The sequence below is a fragment of the Gnatocerus cornutus genome, chromosome 9, assembly GCF_029298725.1.
Source record: "Gnatocerus cornutus isolate USDA-ARS CGAHR chromosome 9, icGnaCorn1.1, whole genome shotgun sequence".
Classification (NCBI taxonomy): domain Eukaryota; kingdom Metazoa; phylum Arthropoda; class Insecta; order Coleoptera; family Tenebrionidae; genus Gnatocerus; species Gnatocerus cornutus.
Window position 1 is genome coordinate 7,054,119 of NC_142241.1, and position 16,849 is coordinate 7,070,967.

The window sequence follows — 16,849 nt, forward strand, 5'->3', positions numbered from 1 at the left end:
TGAGAGTTATTCATCATTCTTTTAATTATTACCAGCTCCACAAGTGTTAAAATGCTAAAATGGACAAAAAAATATTGTTTGGACCCGGCGCATCCACCATTTGTAGAAATATATTTTTAAAATTAGAAGTTCCAGTTCAAATAAGATGCTAATTGGAAAAATCAATTTGAGAAAAAATTGGAATTCAAAAAGAAAATTCAGCGACAACGCCAGGAAGTTGTCGTTGACATTTGACAGTAAGCGCCTGTCAAATAAAAGTGGAACATGTAGGAATATTGATTATCTTCCGAGTATGACTGACGTAACATCGAATGACCTTGCATGTGTTTGTAAACACACAGACACGTTGATCTCTGTGTCTGATAGTGCGACCGTTGATCAAGAAGAATTTCCCTTTGGTGAGAGTTAAACGAAAATATAACAATGGATTTTGAGGAAATGTCAGTGATAGAGGAGCAATGTGCAACGGTAAGAAATTCATGACAAACACATTTGTGCGATAAAAATGCTGAAAAAGATCATGGCTCCATAGTTCATACTGGCCATCAACACACATGTCATGCCAATTCTTGCGAATGGTCCCTTAATTTGAGGTAGTAGGAAACGAAAAACGGTGTTTCCAAAAGTGTTTTCTTCGTTTTTTTTCATAAAAAATAATTTAGTTTCTGACGAGATGGGAGGCACATTTGGGTTACTTTGGAAAAACGAAGCGTGCGCAGTGAAATAGTGGTCAAATGAAGCTTTTATTGGTGGATACGCATGATAAAGACATGGTTATGGTCAAACCAAGACCCTGGTTGATCCAAGAAGGCTATGAATGGATAACTGTCAAATTAATGAGTCATTATAATTGACAGTAATCAAACACAATTGCACTTGACATCACATTTAACGTCACAATTTCGTTTTGGTTTACTGTCAAATCTGTCTACCTCAAAACGTCAAAAACAGGTGACTTCTGTCAAAATCAAATGTTACGCATAAATTGATATTGATGAGGACGCATTTTGAATAATTGTATTAAAAAATCGATCGTTCTTCTCGTTCCCACCGTCACTTGACGATAGTCCGTGGACCTTGAAGGCGACTTGCCCCTTTTCGCTCGGAGCGAAGTTTCACTTTTCTCATTTGTCCGCCATACTGTCTGCTTGTGGCATTTTATGATTATCTTTTACGTGTTTTGTTAGAAATATCCAATATTCAGGACAAGTTCACGGTAATCGTAGTTATACTGCGCAATAACCGGCGTAGAGAGCAGTCACGTCGTTCTCGGTTGCCTGTCATTGCGTACGAATACCGGGTTTACTACGCATTTAGAACATCGCAATACGGTAAGCAAGTAGTATTTTACCACTATTACTATATTAGCCCTCACTCTAAATTATCTTTAATAAAATTTCGCTTCATTTTTACTTGTTTTGCTATAATAATTTTGTTTGTATACTCCGCTTGTTTACTGTGTGGGATATTTATGCTATAAAGAGAAACTCCGTTTTAGATGCAGTATACTACAGATAACTTGTAAATTATTCTCAATGACTAGAATGCAGCGGCTTGGAAACTAAAAGATACAATTCACACGCAATTTCTTTTTTTTTGCCTTCACATAAATAGTAAAGATGAGATATTTATTATCAATGTTTTAAATAATAAATCATTTGGAATTTTTTTGACCGGCCGGCTAAAAATATTTGCGTTTTCAAGCTGGTTAGCCTTGACATTGGGTTAAGTATAATAGGTGGAGTGAATGGAAATTCGGTTTTGGCTAATGATTGTTTTTTGGAGATGGGATCAATTTCAAAAGAAAATTTAACGGAAAAAATTGTTTCATTCATATTGCGATTGGCTCATGTTAATTACTCTCGTGGAACTTAATCATATTATGTAGTTAACAAAGTTACTTATGTACTTTACTATCAAATAAACCAAAACAGGTATAATTCGTAGTCCATAAAAAGACAGGAAAAATAAACAGCGAGTGCATTTTTCATTACATACTTTTGTTATCTCAGGAAATGTGTAATAGATAAAAGCCAGTTGCAGTTTTTGCGTTGCAAAAAAAATCCATTTTTACATAAAAAGTTACAGCTTTTAGTAAGTGGATCTTGTTTACGGAAAAAGAACTACGCAACTTGTTTAAGCTGCAAATGCAAGTTTCCAACCTTGTAATTTAAATCAATTTTAATAAAAACTTTGATATTGATTATAGTCAAGTTAGCAGGCAGCAGGCCTAGAATAATTCAAATGCATTCGCGATGACGCAAAATAAGTAAACAAAAGAATAAGCGCAGCAAACGAAAGAGTCACGTTTAGTTGATTAATTTAGCTCTCTTGTCTTAGGAGGGCCCTCATCGCAAAGAATCCGGAAAACGGGGACGCAAGCCGGGCAGAAAATCTGGTGATAAAGTTGACATGAAAGCTAAATTAGGTGAGTTTTAAATCCTATCATTTCGTTCTTTCATTATTTTTAAACGACAGTTTTTACAGAACGTAGCCGACAAAGTGCAAGGGAATGTAGAGCCAGAAAAAAATTAAGATATCAGTATTTGGAGGAACTCGTTGCTGATCGAGAGAAAGCTGTTTTTGCGCTCCGAAAAGAACTAGAAAAGGTTAATAAATCCTTGGTTTAGTATTACACAGTGAATGTTATATGCAACTTTTTGTGAGAATTTGTCTAATACGAACTTGTGCATTTTTCAGTTTCAAGTATGGGCCAAAGAAATTGATGAAGGTAGAGTTCCAGAAGATATTCATTCGCTTTTGGAAGATGTGGGGACTCTCAAAAAAGAAAAGTAATTTTGTAACGTGAAAATTATTCACACAAGAATTACAATTGGTATTTTTTAATTTTTGTAAATATTATCAATAAATACTTTATTAAAGCGTTCTTTGTATACTTGCGAGCGGAAATACCAAGAAGGTAATTTTATTATAACAACTTTTCTTTAAGACTGAGCGAAATTTTAAGTACGATTAGTTCGGGTAAAGTTACTGTAGGTAGGATATTTTACCTGACTAATTCCGGAACCAGTAAATACTCCAAAAACACCCGCAGAATACGCAGTTTAAATTTTTTATGAATGACACTGACAGTTGACATTTTGAAAATAATAGTGCCACCTGTTGACGTCTACTCAAACTCGTTGACGTTTTCTGACAAACCCCCCCTACAGTTTTGACAGTTGACATATAAACGTAAACTTAACTCTTCGTTTAAAGAACTTGTTTTAATTAATCCAAAGTGTTACTCATGCTCATGCTGAAATTAGTAAGTAATTTACCAAGAACTCTCGGTGTCTGTCGTGATCCTAAGAATGTAAGTAATCCATTTTTTTTTTCAGATTTAACCTGACAATACCCACTTGTTGCTTCAATTTTACCGTATAAAACTTAACTAATCAAAGTACAATTCGATCTAACTGTATTTAAGTGCTCTGTAGAATAGAATACATAATGATCTACAGAAAGAGTAAATAATAATGTACAGACCTCCTGAGAACTGTAATCGGGTCAAATCAATCAAAACTAGGTTTGAGAATGTGGAGAACTCAAACTCTAATGTGAAAAAGAATGAGTCAAGGCCGGAAATAATTAGAAAAGATGCCGCTAATCTTAAATGGTTTACACAAAATTTGTCAGAGTTGAGTGACCCATCTAGAAGAAATGTTAAAAGGTCACCAGCTTTCAGAATTGATGTTAACGCTGAAAAGAATACATTTCAACGAGCCGCTACTTGTAATAGAAGTTTCTACCTTGAAAGAGTACAACAATACAATGCAGTTCAAAAGACCAACATTGACCTCAACAAGAAAAACTTACATGAGGACAAAGTGAATGTCACAGAGAAAGCTAAAGAAAGTGATTTTAAACCGCCGTTAATAAAATCAAAAAGTTCCATTGATTTCACATTGATTAGAAGCAAGTTTGAAAATAAAACATCAGAACTAGAACCTGAAACAAGCCCAGTGAAGGATGAGGCACCGGAAGATAAAATCTCGTGTCTCTATGCAAAGCCTATTCCAAAGCACTTACAGAACAAGAGTAGAACTGAAGAAAAGAATGAGATTAATAATGCAAAAACTCTGCCGTTGAGGCAACGTAATGACCACAGTTGTGATATTAAAGAGTCGGTATTGACCGACACTCTAAAAGCAGCTTTAAAAAAACCCTTGCCTGATGGACCAGCACCTCAAAAACCCCCTCGGACTTTTATACACAGTCCTGTTCCCAGTAATAGCAAAAATATATCGTTTTTGCACCACGAAAGCAGCAAAAAAGAGGAAAAAGTAGCGCCCGTCACAAAAACCCAGCAAAAACATGACCCTAGGTATATGTTAAGTAAGCTAGAATGTGCCTTGCGCAATAACAAAATACGAACTAAAACACCAGTGAAACTCGAAAGCTTTACTACTTCAAGCGAAGATAGTGATGATAGTGTTCTATACAAGAGCAAATCACACAGTCACACTTCTACTGTTCCTGTTTCATCTCAGAATGCACAATCTTTTTTTAACTTTAACTGCTTTAATGGACTAACTGTCTCTAAACCCACTTACGAGGCGATAAAGGAGCCAAATTCGTCTTTTTTTGTTAGCTGCCGACCCGAGCCTGTTTACGCTGAGCCCTTTAGTAACATGCAGGATTCTTCCAAAAATGCCATAAACGACAAGATTGCGAAGAGCCTTCATTATATGGTAAGACTATTCAACGTTATTTTTCACTTCTTCCAATGTTTGTTTTTTTTAATAATTTCTTTAAGTTATTTCAGACATTGTTGCGATCGTCACTTTTTTTGTTAGTTTGTCATTCCAAAGATGCTTTTCATCGGTATTTTGGGTGCAATTAATCTTGTCTGTTTATTAAACAAAATCCCATAAATTTTATTTGTTTTGCTTTACATTTGCAAAGTGCTAAACACTTCTGTTTCGCATCAAAGGCTATTTTTGCCCAACGTTTATTCGAAATTAAATATTTATGGAATAGTGGATTTCGAAGTTGCAAAAGTAACAATGTTTCAAGGTCTGCACAGTTTGAATGAAATATTTTAGTAGTTAGATTTTTTTTCCTAAAAATAGAAATGACCTCTAAACAGATCTGTGCCAACTTTTGGTGAAAATGCAATTAAAATGTTAACTTTCAATCTTCACTTAAGGTGGCGCAAATTACTCAAACAGCGAGTTACTGTTTAAAAAAATGGAAATTTCTTTCGAACAATGGCCTTTTTGTCCACTAATTTTGATGCAGAGTAATAATACATGTTAATACATCCGGCAAACAAATTTATTTTAGTACACTGAAGGAATTCTTCAAGATAACGCATTATCACTCATGAATATTTCTCGATATGAGAAATCTGTGAGCTATGAAACTAGGCGGGAGGTAACTTTTTTATGTCATCTAGATATACATAATGACTACCTTCACGGAATGGCCTTAACTTTTTATATCTTGTTCATCTTGTCATTAGCATGCCATTAATTACTTCCGATGACAATGACGCATCACCTGTGTTCTTTCATGTCTCGCTGCGTGTTTCCCCTTCTGTACTCATTAATTTTCCCAAACTTTTAACCACAGTATGAACTCGTTACGTGTTCGGTAATAACTCGCGGAGGCGTTCCTTTATTTATGGCATCACTTAAACCTCGGCAGTATGAATCGTATTTCCACTAGATGTGGAAATTCCCTTCGCAACTTATAAAATCTGACTTTGATTTTAAGAAGAGTATAATCATTGTCGTGTTTAAAGTGTTTTCCATTAGAAGTCACATTTAACAGATCGTTCGTGTGGTTAGTGGTTAAATTTTCTGGTTGGTTTTGTGGTGGAAGTTCTTATCGCTTGTAAGAAATCTATGTGACATTTCCTGTTGTTGCAGAGCACATCGTTGTTGAGTGATGAAGAAGACTGCGTTGTAATGGATAAGTCGCTAAACCAACAGGTAGGTACTCTTCCCGAAAATGCGTACTTTGGGAGTTTTATTATCTTCGTGACCGTGAACTTCCCACAAAAAAAAATCCGTGAGCGTATCTCATGAAATTGAATAGCGATTGCATTTCTATTGTTCAAAATGTGTACGTGTCTTTACATTTTCTTTCAAACATACAAAAAAAAACCCAATTTTATAGTTGCTTTGGGTTTACGTAATTTCAAAAGTTGCCTTATTAGTTTTTATCAAAGCTAAACTTTAAATTCCGGGTTTAACAAAATGAGCTATTTTTGTTATTTTCAGATGTCTCCGGATAACTCTTCAATCTCCTCTATCACCTCTGAGTCCGATCAACCCGATACGACTCCTTTAGTTAGCAAGACGTCTCCAGAAACCTCCAAAATCAAAAAACTCATCAATAATTTTGAAACCAAGCAAAAGACAATTTCCCAAAATGACAATCAGTGCCACGTTTCCTTCGATGGATCTCGTCGAATCGAAGAACTCCAATTATCTCTACAAAAAACTCTAGAAAACTCGTTTAATGACGAAACAAAAGACTGCAATGATAGGTGTTCAGCAGAAAGGCCTACGTCTGTTGATGCAATCATAAATAAGTTTCAAAATTATGTGAAGACGATGCCAAAATACCAAAAACCAAAATTAACAAAAGATGACTGCCTGTTTTATTGTTGTTTAGTTGTAGGTTGGTTTACGGATAAACCTAAAATTATGTTTAGGTATCCCCCTAATGTACGACTTTGTTTTTGTGACTACTCTAACTAATGAGAGGGTTTCAGGTTAAGATTCCGCACAGGATTGAGGATCTTTGTTATCCAGAAGCCGCCAGTGGACCTCTGGATATATCAGACAATGCCCAGTGTTATTCTCTTGTAATTACCGACGACAAAGGTGAACGCACTTTCGGTTACTGTCGAAGAGTCATACCTGAAGGCTCAACAAAGTGCATTCCTTTAACATATTGTTTACTTAGTAAACACCGAGCGCCCCGGTTTTACAGGAAGATTTTAATTGAACTGGAATCCAGACACGGAATTCCCGATAAGCTCAGAGACGAGTTAATAAACAAACTTTATTACAATAAATATCCCCGCCCAGGAGAATCAATTAAAATCAATTTAAGCAATGACTACAACGGAGTTGAAAACGGACATTGTCGGACCGGCGAAGCGAAAAAATCTCTAGACATGAATGGATTTAGTGATATTAAAAATGAGGAAAAATTTGACGACTCGTCGGAATTCACTCTGACTTTACATCCAGACACTCGATATGAAGAAGCGGACTTGAAGCCATTGCACACGTTACCTTCTCATATTCTTTTAAAAATCTTCGCCTCGCTCTTGTTGGAAAGAAAAGTTATACTAATTAGTTGTGTAATAAGGTAATTGCGTTAATTCGTTTGTTATGTTTGGTAAAGTGAATTTGTTTTTAGCAAATTATCGAGTTGTGTTGATGCCTTGCAAAGTATATTGTACCCGCTTTCGTGGCCTCACACTTTTATTCCAATACTTCCACAGTGTTTATGGGATGTAGTTGAGTCTCCAACTCCGGTAATATGCGGAATATTATCCGTGTCTGTTATTAATAACCATAAGATTGAACATGTAAGTATTAATTTATTGCATTTTTTATCAGATTTTGCTATATTGATTGAAACGTTCAACGACACTATTGTGAATGTATTTACTTTATTACTTATTATCTTATCTTCTTCATAAAAAAGGCTCTTCCCATAAAAAACAAATATTGTAATCAGACAATCATGCAAACCACACTTGTATTCTTAGAAAAAAATGTTTCAATATCAAGGCGAACTGGGTTTCTTATGCAATTCCTTTTTTTTTCAGGGAATAGTTGTGGATTTAGACGAAGGCAGCATCATAATCGAGGAAGGAGACGAAGACAACATATTGTCACATAACATGAAAAAAGTTTGGAACGAAGGATTGAGTCTAGCCCGGACTTTCTCCCCGGATGACTACAGTCACTCCGTCTTTCTAAGTGATGCTTACCTTAGAGTTTTCATTTTTGCACTAAAACACTACAAGAATCACATCGTTAACAGTACTTTTGAGGTGATATTCTAAATTTGGTGTAAATACATTTAAACTTCGTTTTTTACAGAAAGAAGCATTTATAAAGAACGCAAAACCGAAGTGTGTTCGACGATTCTTGAGATGGTTTACTGAGACAACGATGTTCATTTCTTTTATTGAATCTGTGATAAATAACCCAGACAGTTTTAGTCTGTTTGATACGAGAATTGAGATGTATGGATCTGACAAAGCTAAACCAATTTTAACGAAAATTCGAGATTGGAATAAAAAATAAGGACCTGTGTAATACCGCAGATGGACCAAATTAATAATTCCATTTTAATGACAATTTCTATATTTTTTATACAGTGGTCGTTATAACGTTAGAATAATGTTGTATACATACAAAGCGTTTTATTTCCCATCAAATCTTCCTTGTCTGTATTTGTACAGGTGAAACATTTCCTAGTCTATGAAAATCGACAAGGAAAATATTCACGAGTTTGTTTTCAGATAATTGTTATCGGATAATCAAACAATTTAATTTCCGTGTTAGATATTTTTTCATACGCGATATTACTTTTTACGGCACCCGACCCAAATGAATTTCGTTAAAATGCCAACTATCTGTGGAAAATGTAGCGAAGATTCAGTGAATGAGAAAAATAAAATCGTTTGTGATTTGTGCAAGACTTTATTTCATTGGGGGTGTTGTGGTTTAAGCAAAAGCGAACTTTTTTGTTTAAGGGCAAATGAAAGAAAAATTCTATATATCTGTGATACGTGCCGATGTCTTCTGCCAACAGTCATTAAGCACAATAAAACGAAAAACTCGGATACCGGGGAAGTGAATCAAAAGAAAATTGAAGAAAACAGTGAAATGACTGAAGAAAGGGAAGATAGCTTGAAAATTCGGGTAAAAATATAAAGATAAAGTCCGTCACAGACAAATATTTCTTTTATCTTAGACCTCTCCGGAGATTGGCTCATCGACATCGTTAGATTCGGATTTGCAGGATTCGACTCCGTCATTTATAAGCCCTTCTTGCGAATCTCCAGAATTAAGAAAAAAACCTTTTAATTTTGAAGCGAATGGACATTTTAACGACAAAAACTATTCAAAAACTAGACGGATTCAAGAACTCCATTTAACTTTGGAAAGATTCGTAGATTACACTTCCGATACTGAAAAGAATGAACAGATCAAAAGGCCAAAATCTGCTTTTGCAAATTTGTGCAAGTTTCAAAATTATGTGAAAATGGTTCCAAAATACCAAGAACCTGTTCTAACGAAAGATGACAGCTTGTTTTACTGCTGTTTAATTGTGGACCGATTTACAGATAAACCTAAAATTATGTTCAAGTTTCCCCATGATGTATGCATTTTTTTTTATAGTACTACCCCTACTTATAAAGGGTTTTAGGTGGAGATTCCGGCCAAAATTGAGGATCTTTGTTATCCAGAGACCGCTAGCGGTCCTTTCGATATATCTGGTAGCGCTCAATGTTACTCTCTTGTCATTACCGATGATAAAGGCGAACGCACCTTTGGCTATTGTCGCAGAATTATACCAGAGGGTTCATCAAGATGCATTCCTTTAACGTACTGTATACTTAGCAAACACAGAGCGCCGCGGTTTTATAAGAAAATTTTGACTGAATTAGAATCCAGTCATGGAATTCCCTACAAAATGAGAGATGAGTTAGTAAGTAAGCTTTATTACCACAAATTTCCGCAACCGGGACAATCAATCGAAATTCATGTAACTGAAGACTCTAATGGTGTTCAAAACGAAGAGAATGGTATGAGGCGTGATAAGAGAGAGTAAGAAGCTAATTTTAATTTTTAGATCCGACGACTAAAATTGAAGTTTCTTCGTTGCAATTTACTCTGAATTTACATCCGGACATTCGATATGAAGAAGCGGACTTGAAGCCATTGCATACGTTACCTTCTCATATTCTTTTGAAAATTTTCGCCTCGCTTTTATTGGAAAGAAAAGTGATACTAATTAGTTGTGTGATAAGGTAGCAGCGTCAACTTTTTTTGGTTTTATGCATGACCTCTGTTTTAGTAAATTATCAAGTTGTGTGGATGCTTTACAAAGTATATTGTACCCATTTTCGTGGCCGCACACGTTTATCCCGGTCTTACCACAATCTCTATGGGATATTGTAGAAAGCCCAACTCCTGTAGTATGTGGAATATTATCCGTTTCAGTCGTTAATGAGCACGAAATTGAATATGTAAGTTGACGTTTAATTTAACGCCGATTCGTTACACACGTTTTTAGGGTATAGTAGTAGATCTAGACACAGAAAATATAATGATTGAAGAAGGGGATGAAGACAATATTCTGTCGCCCACCATGAAGAAACTCTGGTATCAAGGAATAAATGCGGCCCAGAGGAATTCTCACGAGGATTACAGTCATTCTGTTTCTTTAAGCGATGCATACATCAGTGTCTTCATTCTTGCACTGAAACATTATAAGAATCACATCGTTAACAACACGTTTGAGGTGAGAAATTTAATACGAATGACCACGAAATGATGATTTTTTAGAAAGATGCGTTTATAATGAATGGGAGATCAAAAGGAATCAAAGGATTTTTGAAATGGTTTACTGGAACAAACATGTTCTTGTCTTTCATTGAAGCTGCTATTAATAATCCGAACAGTTTTAGTTTGTTTGATAAAAAAATAGCAAGTCTGGAATCCGATAAATCCAAACCAATTTTCAGGAAGTACTTCAAAGTGAAGAAAACGCCATCCTTCGCTCTGAAAAATGACAAATAAAGCAACTTTAATGGCAAATTTAGAAATATATTTATACAGTGGTCATGTATATTAACACTAAGGCTTTTTTATAATCACCATGAACCATAATTCCTAACTTCATTCAGAATTTTGTGCGTCTTCATCAGGATTTACCATCATCCCATGACAGTTTCTTTGATGCTTGAACAGGTTGCTGACAGTGGTGTACTGTTTACCACATTCAGAACAGGTGGATTTTACATTTTGACCGCTATGTTTTACATAAATATGTCGGTCCAGACTTGATTTGTCTCTGTAGCCTAAAGGGCACTGGGTACAGAAGAACTCTCTCTCTTTATTTTGATGTCTACGTATGTGTTTCTCCAAAGTTCCTTTCAATGGAAATTTAACTCCACAGATTAAGCACATGTAGTTCCTTTCTCTTACATGTAAAAGCATGATGTGGGTTTTAAGAGTACCTTTATCATTGAAAGCTTTACCACAAACCTCACAGATGCATTGTCTAGGATGTGTATGGATCCTCTTGTGCTTCACCAAAACAGTCCTTCTTTTAAAAGCTTTATTGCAGTAGTTACAAACGTGTCTTTTCTCAGAGCAATGAATTTCTTGATGGTCCTTCAGGTATGACTTCTTTATAAAACCAAGACCACAAACATCACAAACATTTTTTTTATGAGTCTCCATGTGTTTTTTAAACGCTTCCGCCGTCGCAAAGTTTCTATTACATATTTTACACTTATTAGTAGCCGCGTCGTTGCGTTTTTCAACTTTAAGTAGCGAAAGTTCCGAGATTTCGTCATAATCTATGTCCTCTAACTCATGTTTTGAAACCATGTGAGTGTGGATATCATTCTTATGAAGAAAACAGTCCCCACATTCAGGACATGTGAAGGTTTTTATTTGTTGGAATTCAAAGTCAACTTCACTTTCATTCAACTGATTCTCTTCACCGTCTGAATCTGAGTTGGATTTATCTTCTTCTTCTTCTTCATAATCGCTATTGTATGTCTCAATTTTGATGGTAATGTAATCATCTTCTCCACCTTTTAATTCAGAAGTCTCCTCAACCGGCGAAGCAACATCAGGCGTTGCGTTCGGTTTAACATTCACATTTTTCACACTATTCAAAACTGTCTTTACTTGATTCTCATTTTCTTCATAAATCGTTTTCAGATTGTAAAACTCGATAATGACAGTGGTGCAATTTTGGCAAAGATATGCAGAAAAACCGTCGTTTTCTTCAACCTGATCGAAATATTATGAGTTCTATAGGTGAATACATATTAATTTAGGACTTACCTCGAATCCTGTGGTGTTTACTAAAATATCGCGCAGTCTTAATCCCTGGTCAAATTCGTTGAATAAATAGTGCATTTGTTTGTCTTCTCCGAAGCACGCGCGGCATTTGTTAAGTAGATCGAGTTCCATTGTCTTTTGTTCAAGATTACCGGAGAGAAGTTGAAATTGGGAGGTTGAGAGTTTCAAATCACAAAACAAAACATTGCAGGAATAACCTACAAATTGAGACGTCAGAAACGTCAACTAGGCGCCACTGCCATTGATAAAATAGAGAGACAACTGGTCTTACTTAATTTTGTTTTCTCTAGTTTGTTTTTAAAGCTTATGATTGACAAAAACAAGTAAACAAACACAATTCTCTTAATCTAAACTGGGAATGAATGGATTATTTTCCTTTAAATGAATCTATCAACCAGGCCATCTATTTTTTAAGTGTCACAGCTGTCAGGGCGGTCACTAGTGTTGAAATGTCAGAGGCGGAGAATTCAAAAATTTTACTTTGGTTGCAATCTGATTGCAACAACAACCACGTGTGTGTCATTTTTGATAACCTTACAAGTTTCATGTCTCCACTTCTTGGTAAGTAAAATGCACCGAAGAGTCGTGGTGACAGGCATGGGGGTGGTGTCCCCCATCGGGATAGGTTTACGAGAAGCTTGGACGAACTTAATTGAAGGAAAGTGTGGCATTACAAGTCTGGGAAAAGAGTTCGAAAACCTCCCTTGTAAAATAGGGGGGCTCGTCCAAGAAAACGGCAGTAGAATCCAACTCACAAACTACTTCAAAAATGCAGAACTGAGGACTATGTGTCCGGCTACAAGCTACGCGCTACTGGCAACCAAAGAAGCAATTGAAGATGCGAAATTGTTAGATGTAAGTGAAGAGACCAAGGCGGAAATAGGAGTAGCTGTTGGAATGGGCATGGTAGATTTAGAAGACATCTGTAGGACTTATGAAGCGTTACAGAAAAGTTACAATAAAGTGAGCCCGTTTTTCGCCCCTAGAATACTACCTAATATGGCTGCTGGGCAGATTAGTATGAAATATGGGTTTCAAGGGCCAAACCATGCTGTGTCCACAGCGTGTGCTTCTGGGGCTCACGCAATAGGAGACGCATTTAGATTTATCCGTGATGGCGAGGCTGATGTTATGGTATGTGGAGCTGCAGAAGCCTGCATTTCGCCCCTAGCGATAGCCGCATTTTGTAGATTAGGAGCTCTAAGCACATCATACAATGATAATCCTCATCAGGGATCAAGACCCTTTGATAAAGCACGCGATGGTTTTGTGATGGGAGAAGGAAGTGCAATTTTGATTTTAGAAGAAATCCAACATGCCAAAGCACGGAAATCCAACATATATGCGGAAATCTTAGGATGTGGACTCTCTGGAGATGCTGCTCATCTCACTAGACCACATGCGGAAGGAAGAGGTGCCATGTTAGCTATGAAAAGAGCCGTGACCAATGCTAAAGTTCAACTAACTGATATTGGGTACATCAACGCGCATGCTACTTCAACACCTATTGGTGATGGTATCGAAGTTGGGGCGATAAAAACGCTGTTCGGTGATCACTCTAGTAAACTTGCGGTCTCTTCCACCAAGGGGGCCCATGGGCATCTACTTGGTGCAGCTGGAAACTTAGAAAGCGTGTTTACAATAAAAGCAGTCCAAGAAGGTGTTCTTCCTCCTACGTTGAATTTAGAACACACAGAAGAAACGAATATCAATTTTGTACCGCAAAAAAGCCAAAAGTGGGAAAGCAGTAGAAGAATAGCATTGAAGAACGCCTTTGGATTCGGAGGAACCAACGCATCTCTTTGTATATCTCAAGTCACTGAATAAAAGATGTTTTGAACATTTTTTAATTTATTTTTCCACATTGAATAAATCGTGATGTAATATATCAACGTATTTCAAAACAAGTTGTCTTAACAATAACCCATAAAAGTGGAATGTATTGAAACGAGTAAATAACATATTTGATCACGGCTTATAAAAAAGGCGATGTAACAATCTACAGAAATTCAAAAAATACATCCCATCAAATAAAACTGTACTGCAAATGAAATATTAAATATGTAAAAAGTAATCAACTGTTCTAATTTGAAGCATATTTCGTCTGAACAAGTAAACGAGGCACCGGTAACGGACCATATACACAGAAATCTATAAATCTTTGTTTTAAGGCTTCGCGCAACTCTTGTCGTTTTTCGACCAGTTGTTTGTGGTTGCTTTCGAATTCCCAGACTTCTTCAGGTGTTAATTTGCAGTGAATATCGTCCTCGTCTTCACTGCATCCCTGAAAAAGAGAAACAGTTTTTTAGTAAATACTTACATCCTTGTAGAAAAAAAGTTACAAACCTCCAGCATCTGTTGTAAACTTGGCTGTGAACCGTGCCTAAAAGACAACAACTCGTTTTCATGTTGGCAACACGTATCATAACAGGCTAATTCTGATCCTTCCGGAGAGCTTGAAATGCTCGACATGAGTGACATGGTTTCATAGCAGCTATTACTGTTCTCTGAAGTGTAGTCGTACTCGGGATAATGATCTCTGGATGAACTAGTAACATTTTTGAAATTAACAGGCGAGACACACCTGTATGTGTTCTTCTGGTTTTCTGTGTTTTCATTCTCGCACTTGCAGCCTTCTGTCCATAATTTATTACATCGTAAATTATTCTGTTTCCTTAAATGACTCTGAATGCAGCTATACTCCCCGTTCAAATCGTCACCATATTTTAATAAGCTATTCGTCAATGGTGATAACAGTTCGCTGTATGAAGACAGATCAGTTTCATTGTGAGAACACGAAAAATTCCTCTTCAAGTAATCTTCACCTTCGTAGTCTTTCTCGCAATCGTTACAATTTTCCTTTCCTTCTTGTTCTAAATTTTTACACTTCTTACGCTTTCGTTTGATTTTCTTTTGTTCTTTGCGTATTTGCTTTTGTTGTTCCTCTTTAGCTATTTCCGCGTACAGTAATTCCAACTGAGAGAATCCCCTTTTGCGTTCAACCGCCGTTTCGAAACTTCTACTCAGAGTATCTACAGCAACAGCAGCAAATACTTGACAGGTACACTCTTCCTCGCGCATACGGATGTAGATCCTGTGAAGACGTTCATACATGCAGATTCCAAGACAGGTCAGAACTTCTTCTTGTGCGATTTCCAAGGTCTTAGCATGGCGCTCCCTACGGCTAATTTTAGACATAACTACAAAGCTGGGATAAAAGGAGAACTGGACGTACCTTCCTAGCAGCTCTGGCTCAGCGCGGCTGATCAATTTTGTTATATACTCTGTGTTTGTTGGTAAGTGAATGTGTTTGTCGGGAAAACATCTTTTAATTCCCGCGTACAAGGATGTGACGTAGCCTTTTTCTTTGCACGGCTCTGACTCTTCCATTAGTAATGTGTAGGCTAAAAATAATTAAGAAAAAGAATTAAAATTTGTTTCGCTTTGGCTGCTAATATCCTCGTTACTCCTAAAAAGCCTTTCTGCAGCTCTTTTACTTTGAATGAAGATTGGTTAGCCATGAAGAGAAAAACTGTTATCAAAACGTAAATAAATCCGTTATACCTTTCAACACCTTAGTTCTGCATTCTCCACAAAACCTGTGTTTGCGCAAGTATGTTTCAAGTGTGGCATGAAGACTAGGCGCTTCAATGATACAAACATCTTTTTTACACTCTTGTTGCATACAAGACCATACATCTCTCCAAACATGCGTCAAAGGACGGCTACGCTGCGAATCCAAAGAATGCAGAAGGCACCTTAAACTTTTCTTACTCCTTTTGGGTTGATTCTCAATGAGTTTAGCCAAGCGAATGCTGCAAGTAAAAATGAATTGTTGCTTTACGCGGATTATTAAACTTACGCATGATCGTGAAAAATTGAGCATAATATTTGCGGCATCATTTGTTTGCCGTCTCTAATTGTAATTATGCCATCAGACCTGACCATGAGAGGGTCTAAAGTGGAATGTCCCAATTTGAATAGTTGAAAATACAATCTCTCCACACTGGAATTAAAATTTGAGTAAGAGTGTTTGTTTTAGATAAAATAGTGACCTTCTACGACAACCAACACATGGCACATTTTGGTTCAGTACATCCATGAGCTCAGACTTTGTAATTTGTATAGCAGACTGTAGTTCTTGCTCAGTCAAAATTTCACACTTGCGTGTAAATTCATCCAGTTCTTTTCCTCGTATTAATGGATTATCACAAACAAGACCTGACCGTCTCAAATCCATAACCAACTAAAATAAAGAAATACATAAACACTGGCGAGGTGTGATTTAAGATAAAGAGGTTTAAAAACATGTCACTACAAATCATGCTCTGACTACACCCTGAATTTAATATATTTGAAAGGTTTTTTCATTACCGTTAAGTTTTCTTCAACTACAAGAGGTAATTGCCTCTTGTTCAAAGAGTTTGAAGAACGATAAACGTCAACTAGTTTTGGTAACTTTTCCTTGTAACTCATATCTTTGAAAGACAACTAGCACCAATTTCTCAGTATGTTCTATATAAAGGTGGTTTACGATTTTTGCACAATTTTCTCAAACAATTTTCGTTAGTACACCATTTGCAACACTTCGACACCGTTCGCAGTTTATCATGGGTTGACGTTTGACGTTTCAAAAAATTGTCACTATTTTATTTTGAAAGTTACTAAATTAACTCGTTTGGTGAGCACCAGGTGTCCAACACCCCGCGAAATTTAAATCTAACAATTTCGCACTTTTAATAAACAGTCCGTAGACATTTTCT

The 16,849-nt window shown here is 36.4% G+C and overlaps 6 protein-coding genes across 9 annotated transcripts; 4 read left to right on the forward strand and 2 right to left on the reverse strand.

The window, feature by feature from the left end:
* Positions 1-336: 336 nt before the first annotated feature.
* On the forward strand, positions 337-2,884 carry REPTOR-BP (REPTOR-binding partner). Of its 2 annotated transcripts, none has more exons than XM_088044506.1 (4): positions 337-468; positions 2,341-2,428; positions 2,479-2,609; positions 2,701-2,884. In XM_088044506.1, the coding sequence occupies exons 1-4, from the start codon at positions 424-426 to the stop codon at positions 2,794-2,796; spliced, it is 360 nt and encodes a 119-aa protein (XP_087900632.1). In that variant the 5' UTR covers positions 337-423; the 3' UTR covers positions 2,797-2,884. The 2 variants fall into 2 exon arrangements, with proteins under 2 accessions (XP_087900632.1, XP_087900633.1); XM_088044507.1 differs by having other exon boundaries at positions 2,488-2,609.
* Positions 2,885-3,148: 264 nt separating this feature from the next.
* On the forward strand, positions 3,149-8,673 carry LOC148168335 (DENN domain-containing protein 2B-like). 3 transcript variants are annotated; one of them, XR_015770838.1, is made up of 9 exons: positions 3,149-3,268; positions 3,342-4,694; positions 5,877-5,939; positions 6,231-6,680; positions 6,728-7,332; positions 7,384-7,555; positions 7,799-8,026; positions 8,076-8,440; positions 8,501-8,673. XR_015770838.1 is itself a non-coding variant. In XM_088046775.1 (9 exons), exons 2-9 carry the CDS (start codon positions 3,480-3,482, stop codon positions 8,280-8,282), a joined length of 2,673 nt encoding a protein of 890 aa, XP_087902901.1. In that variant the 5' UTR covers positions 3,149-3,268; positions 3,342-3,479; the 3' UTR covers positions 8,283-8,673. The 3 variants fall into 3 exon arrangements, 2 of the variants coding, with proteins under 2 accessions (XP_087902901.1, XP_087902899.1); XM_088046775.1 differs by having other exon boundaries at positions 3,342-4,327; positions 4,595-4,694; positions 8,076-8,673; XM_088046773.1 differs by having other exon boundaries at positions 8,076-8,673.
* On the forward strand, positions 8,303-10,827 carry LOC148168336 (DENN domain-containing protein 2D-like). The gene is made up of 9 exons (XM_088046195.1): positions 8,303-8,355; positions 8,398-8,488; positions 8,544-8,903; positions 8,956-9,363; positions 9,412-9,790; positions 9,838-10,015; positions 10,063-10,234; positions 10,282-10,509; positions 10,554-10,827. Exons 1-9 carry the CDS (start codon positions 8,303-8,305, stop codon positions 10,785-10,787), a joined length of 2,103 nt encoding a protein of 700 aa, XP_087902321.1. The 3' UTR covers positions 10,788-10,827.
* LOC148168337 (uncharacterized) lies at positions 10,794-12,346 on the reverse strand. Its single transcript, XM_088046780.1, has 2 exons — positions 12,069-12,346; positions 10,794-12,014 (listed from the first exon to the last, which is right to left on the reverse strand). Exons 1-2 carry the CDS (start codon positions 12,195-12,197, stop codon positions 10,887-10,889), a joined length of 1,257 nt encoding a protein of 418 aa, XP_087902906.1. The 5' UTR covers positions 12,198-12,346; the 3' UTR covers positions 10,794-10,886.
* Positions 12,347-12,464: 118 nt separating this feature from the next.
* Positions 12,465-13,928, forward strand: LOC148168338 (3-oxoacyl-[acyl-carrier-protein] synthase, mitochondrial). The gene has a single exon (XM_088046781.1). The coding sequence runs from the start codon at positions 12,657-12,659 to the stop codon at positions 13,911-13,913; it is 1,257 nt and encodes a 418-aa protein (XP_087902907.1). The 5' UTR covers positions 12,465-12,656; the 3' UTR covers positions 13,914-13,928.
* Positions 13,920-16,797, reverse strand: LOC148168339 (gametogenetin-binding protein 2-like). The gene is made up of 7 exons (XM_088046777.1): positions 16,461-16,797; positions 16,142-16,332; positions 15,949-16,092; positions 15,651-15,901; positions 15,322-15,490; positions 14,433-15,270; positions 13,920-14,370 (listed from the first exon to the last, which is right to left on the reverse strand). The coding sequence occupies exons 1-7, from the start codon at positions 16,560-16,562 to the stop codon at positions 14,170-14,172; spliced, it is 1,896 nt and encodes a 631-aa protein (XP_087902903.1). The 5' UTR covers positions 16,563-16,797; the 3' UTR covers positions 13,920-14,169.
* Positions 16,798-16,849: the final 52 nt, after the last annotated feature.

Excerpts from the sequence above, each read along its gene's own strand:
- REPTOR-BP (XM_088044506.1), top strand. The coding sequence starts at position 424 with ATGGATTTTGAGGAAATGTCAGTGATAGAGGAGCAATGTGCAACG. Across the intron at positions 2,429-2,478 it reads TGACATGAAAGCTAAATTAG|TTTTTACAGAACGTAGCCGA; the intron begins GTGAGTTTTAAA and ends TTTAAACGACAG. Across the intron at positions 2,610-2,700 it reads TCCGAAAAGAACTAGAAAAG|TTTCAAGTATGGGCCAAAGA; the intron begins GTTAATAAATCC and ends TGCATTTTTCAG.
- LOC148168335 (XM_088046773.1), top strand. The coding sequence starts at position 3,480 with ATGTACAGACCTCCTGAGAACTGTAATCGGGTCAAATCAATCAAAACT. Across the intron at positions 6,681-6,727 it reads TGTTTAGGTATCCCCCTAAT|GTTAAGATTCCGCACAGGAT; the intron begins GTACGACTTTGT and ends AGAGGGTTTCAG. Across the intron at positions 8,027-8,075 it reads TCGTTAACAGTACTTTTGAG|AAAGAAGCATTTATAAAGAA; the intron begins GTGATATTCTAA and ends CGTTTTTTACAG.
- LOC148168336 (XM_088046195.1), top strand. The coding sequence starts at position 8,303 with ATGGACCAAATTAATAATTCCATTTTAATGACAATTTCTATATTTTTT. Across the intron at positions 10,235-10,281 it reads ATGAGCACGAAATTGAATAT|GGTATAGTAGTAGATCTAGA; the intron begins GTAAGTTGACGT and ends ACACGTTTTTAG. Across the intron at positions 10,510-10,553 it reads TCGTTAACAACACGTTTGAG|AAAGATGCGTTTATAATGAA; the intron begins GTGAGAAATTTA and ends ATGATTTTTTAG.
- LOC148168337 (XM_088046780.1), bottom strand. The coding sequence starts at position 12,197 with ATGGAACTCGATCTACTTAACAAATGCCGCGCGTGCTTCGGAGAAGAC. Across the intron at positions 12,015-12,068 it reads TAAACACCACAGGATTCGAG|GTTGAAGAAAACGACGGTTT; the intron begins GTAAGTCCTAAA and ends TATTTCGATCAG.
- LOC148168338 (XM_088046781.1), top strand. The coding sequence starts at position 12,657 with ATGCACCGAAGAGTCGTGGTGACAGGCATGGGGGTGGTGTCCCCCATC.
- LOC148168339 (XM_088046777.1), bottom strand. The coding sequence starts at position 16,562 with ATGAGTTACAAGGAAAAGTTACCAAAACTAGTTGACGTTTATCGTTCT. Across the intron at positions 16,093-16,141 it reads TGTGTTGGTTGTCGTAGAAG|TGTGGAGAGATTGTATTTTC; the intron begins GTCACTATTTTA and ends TTTTAATTCCAG. Across the intron at positions 15,902-15,948 it reads TCAATTTTTCACGATCATGC|CATTCGCTTGGCTAAACTCA; the intron begins GTAAGTTTAATA and ends TTTTACTTGCAG.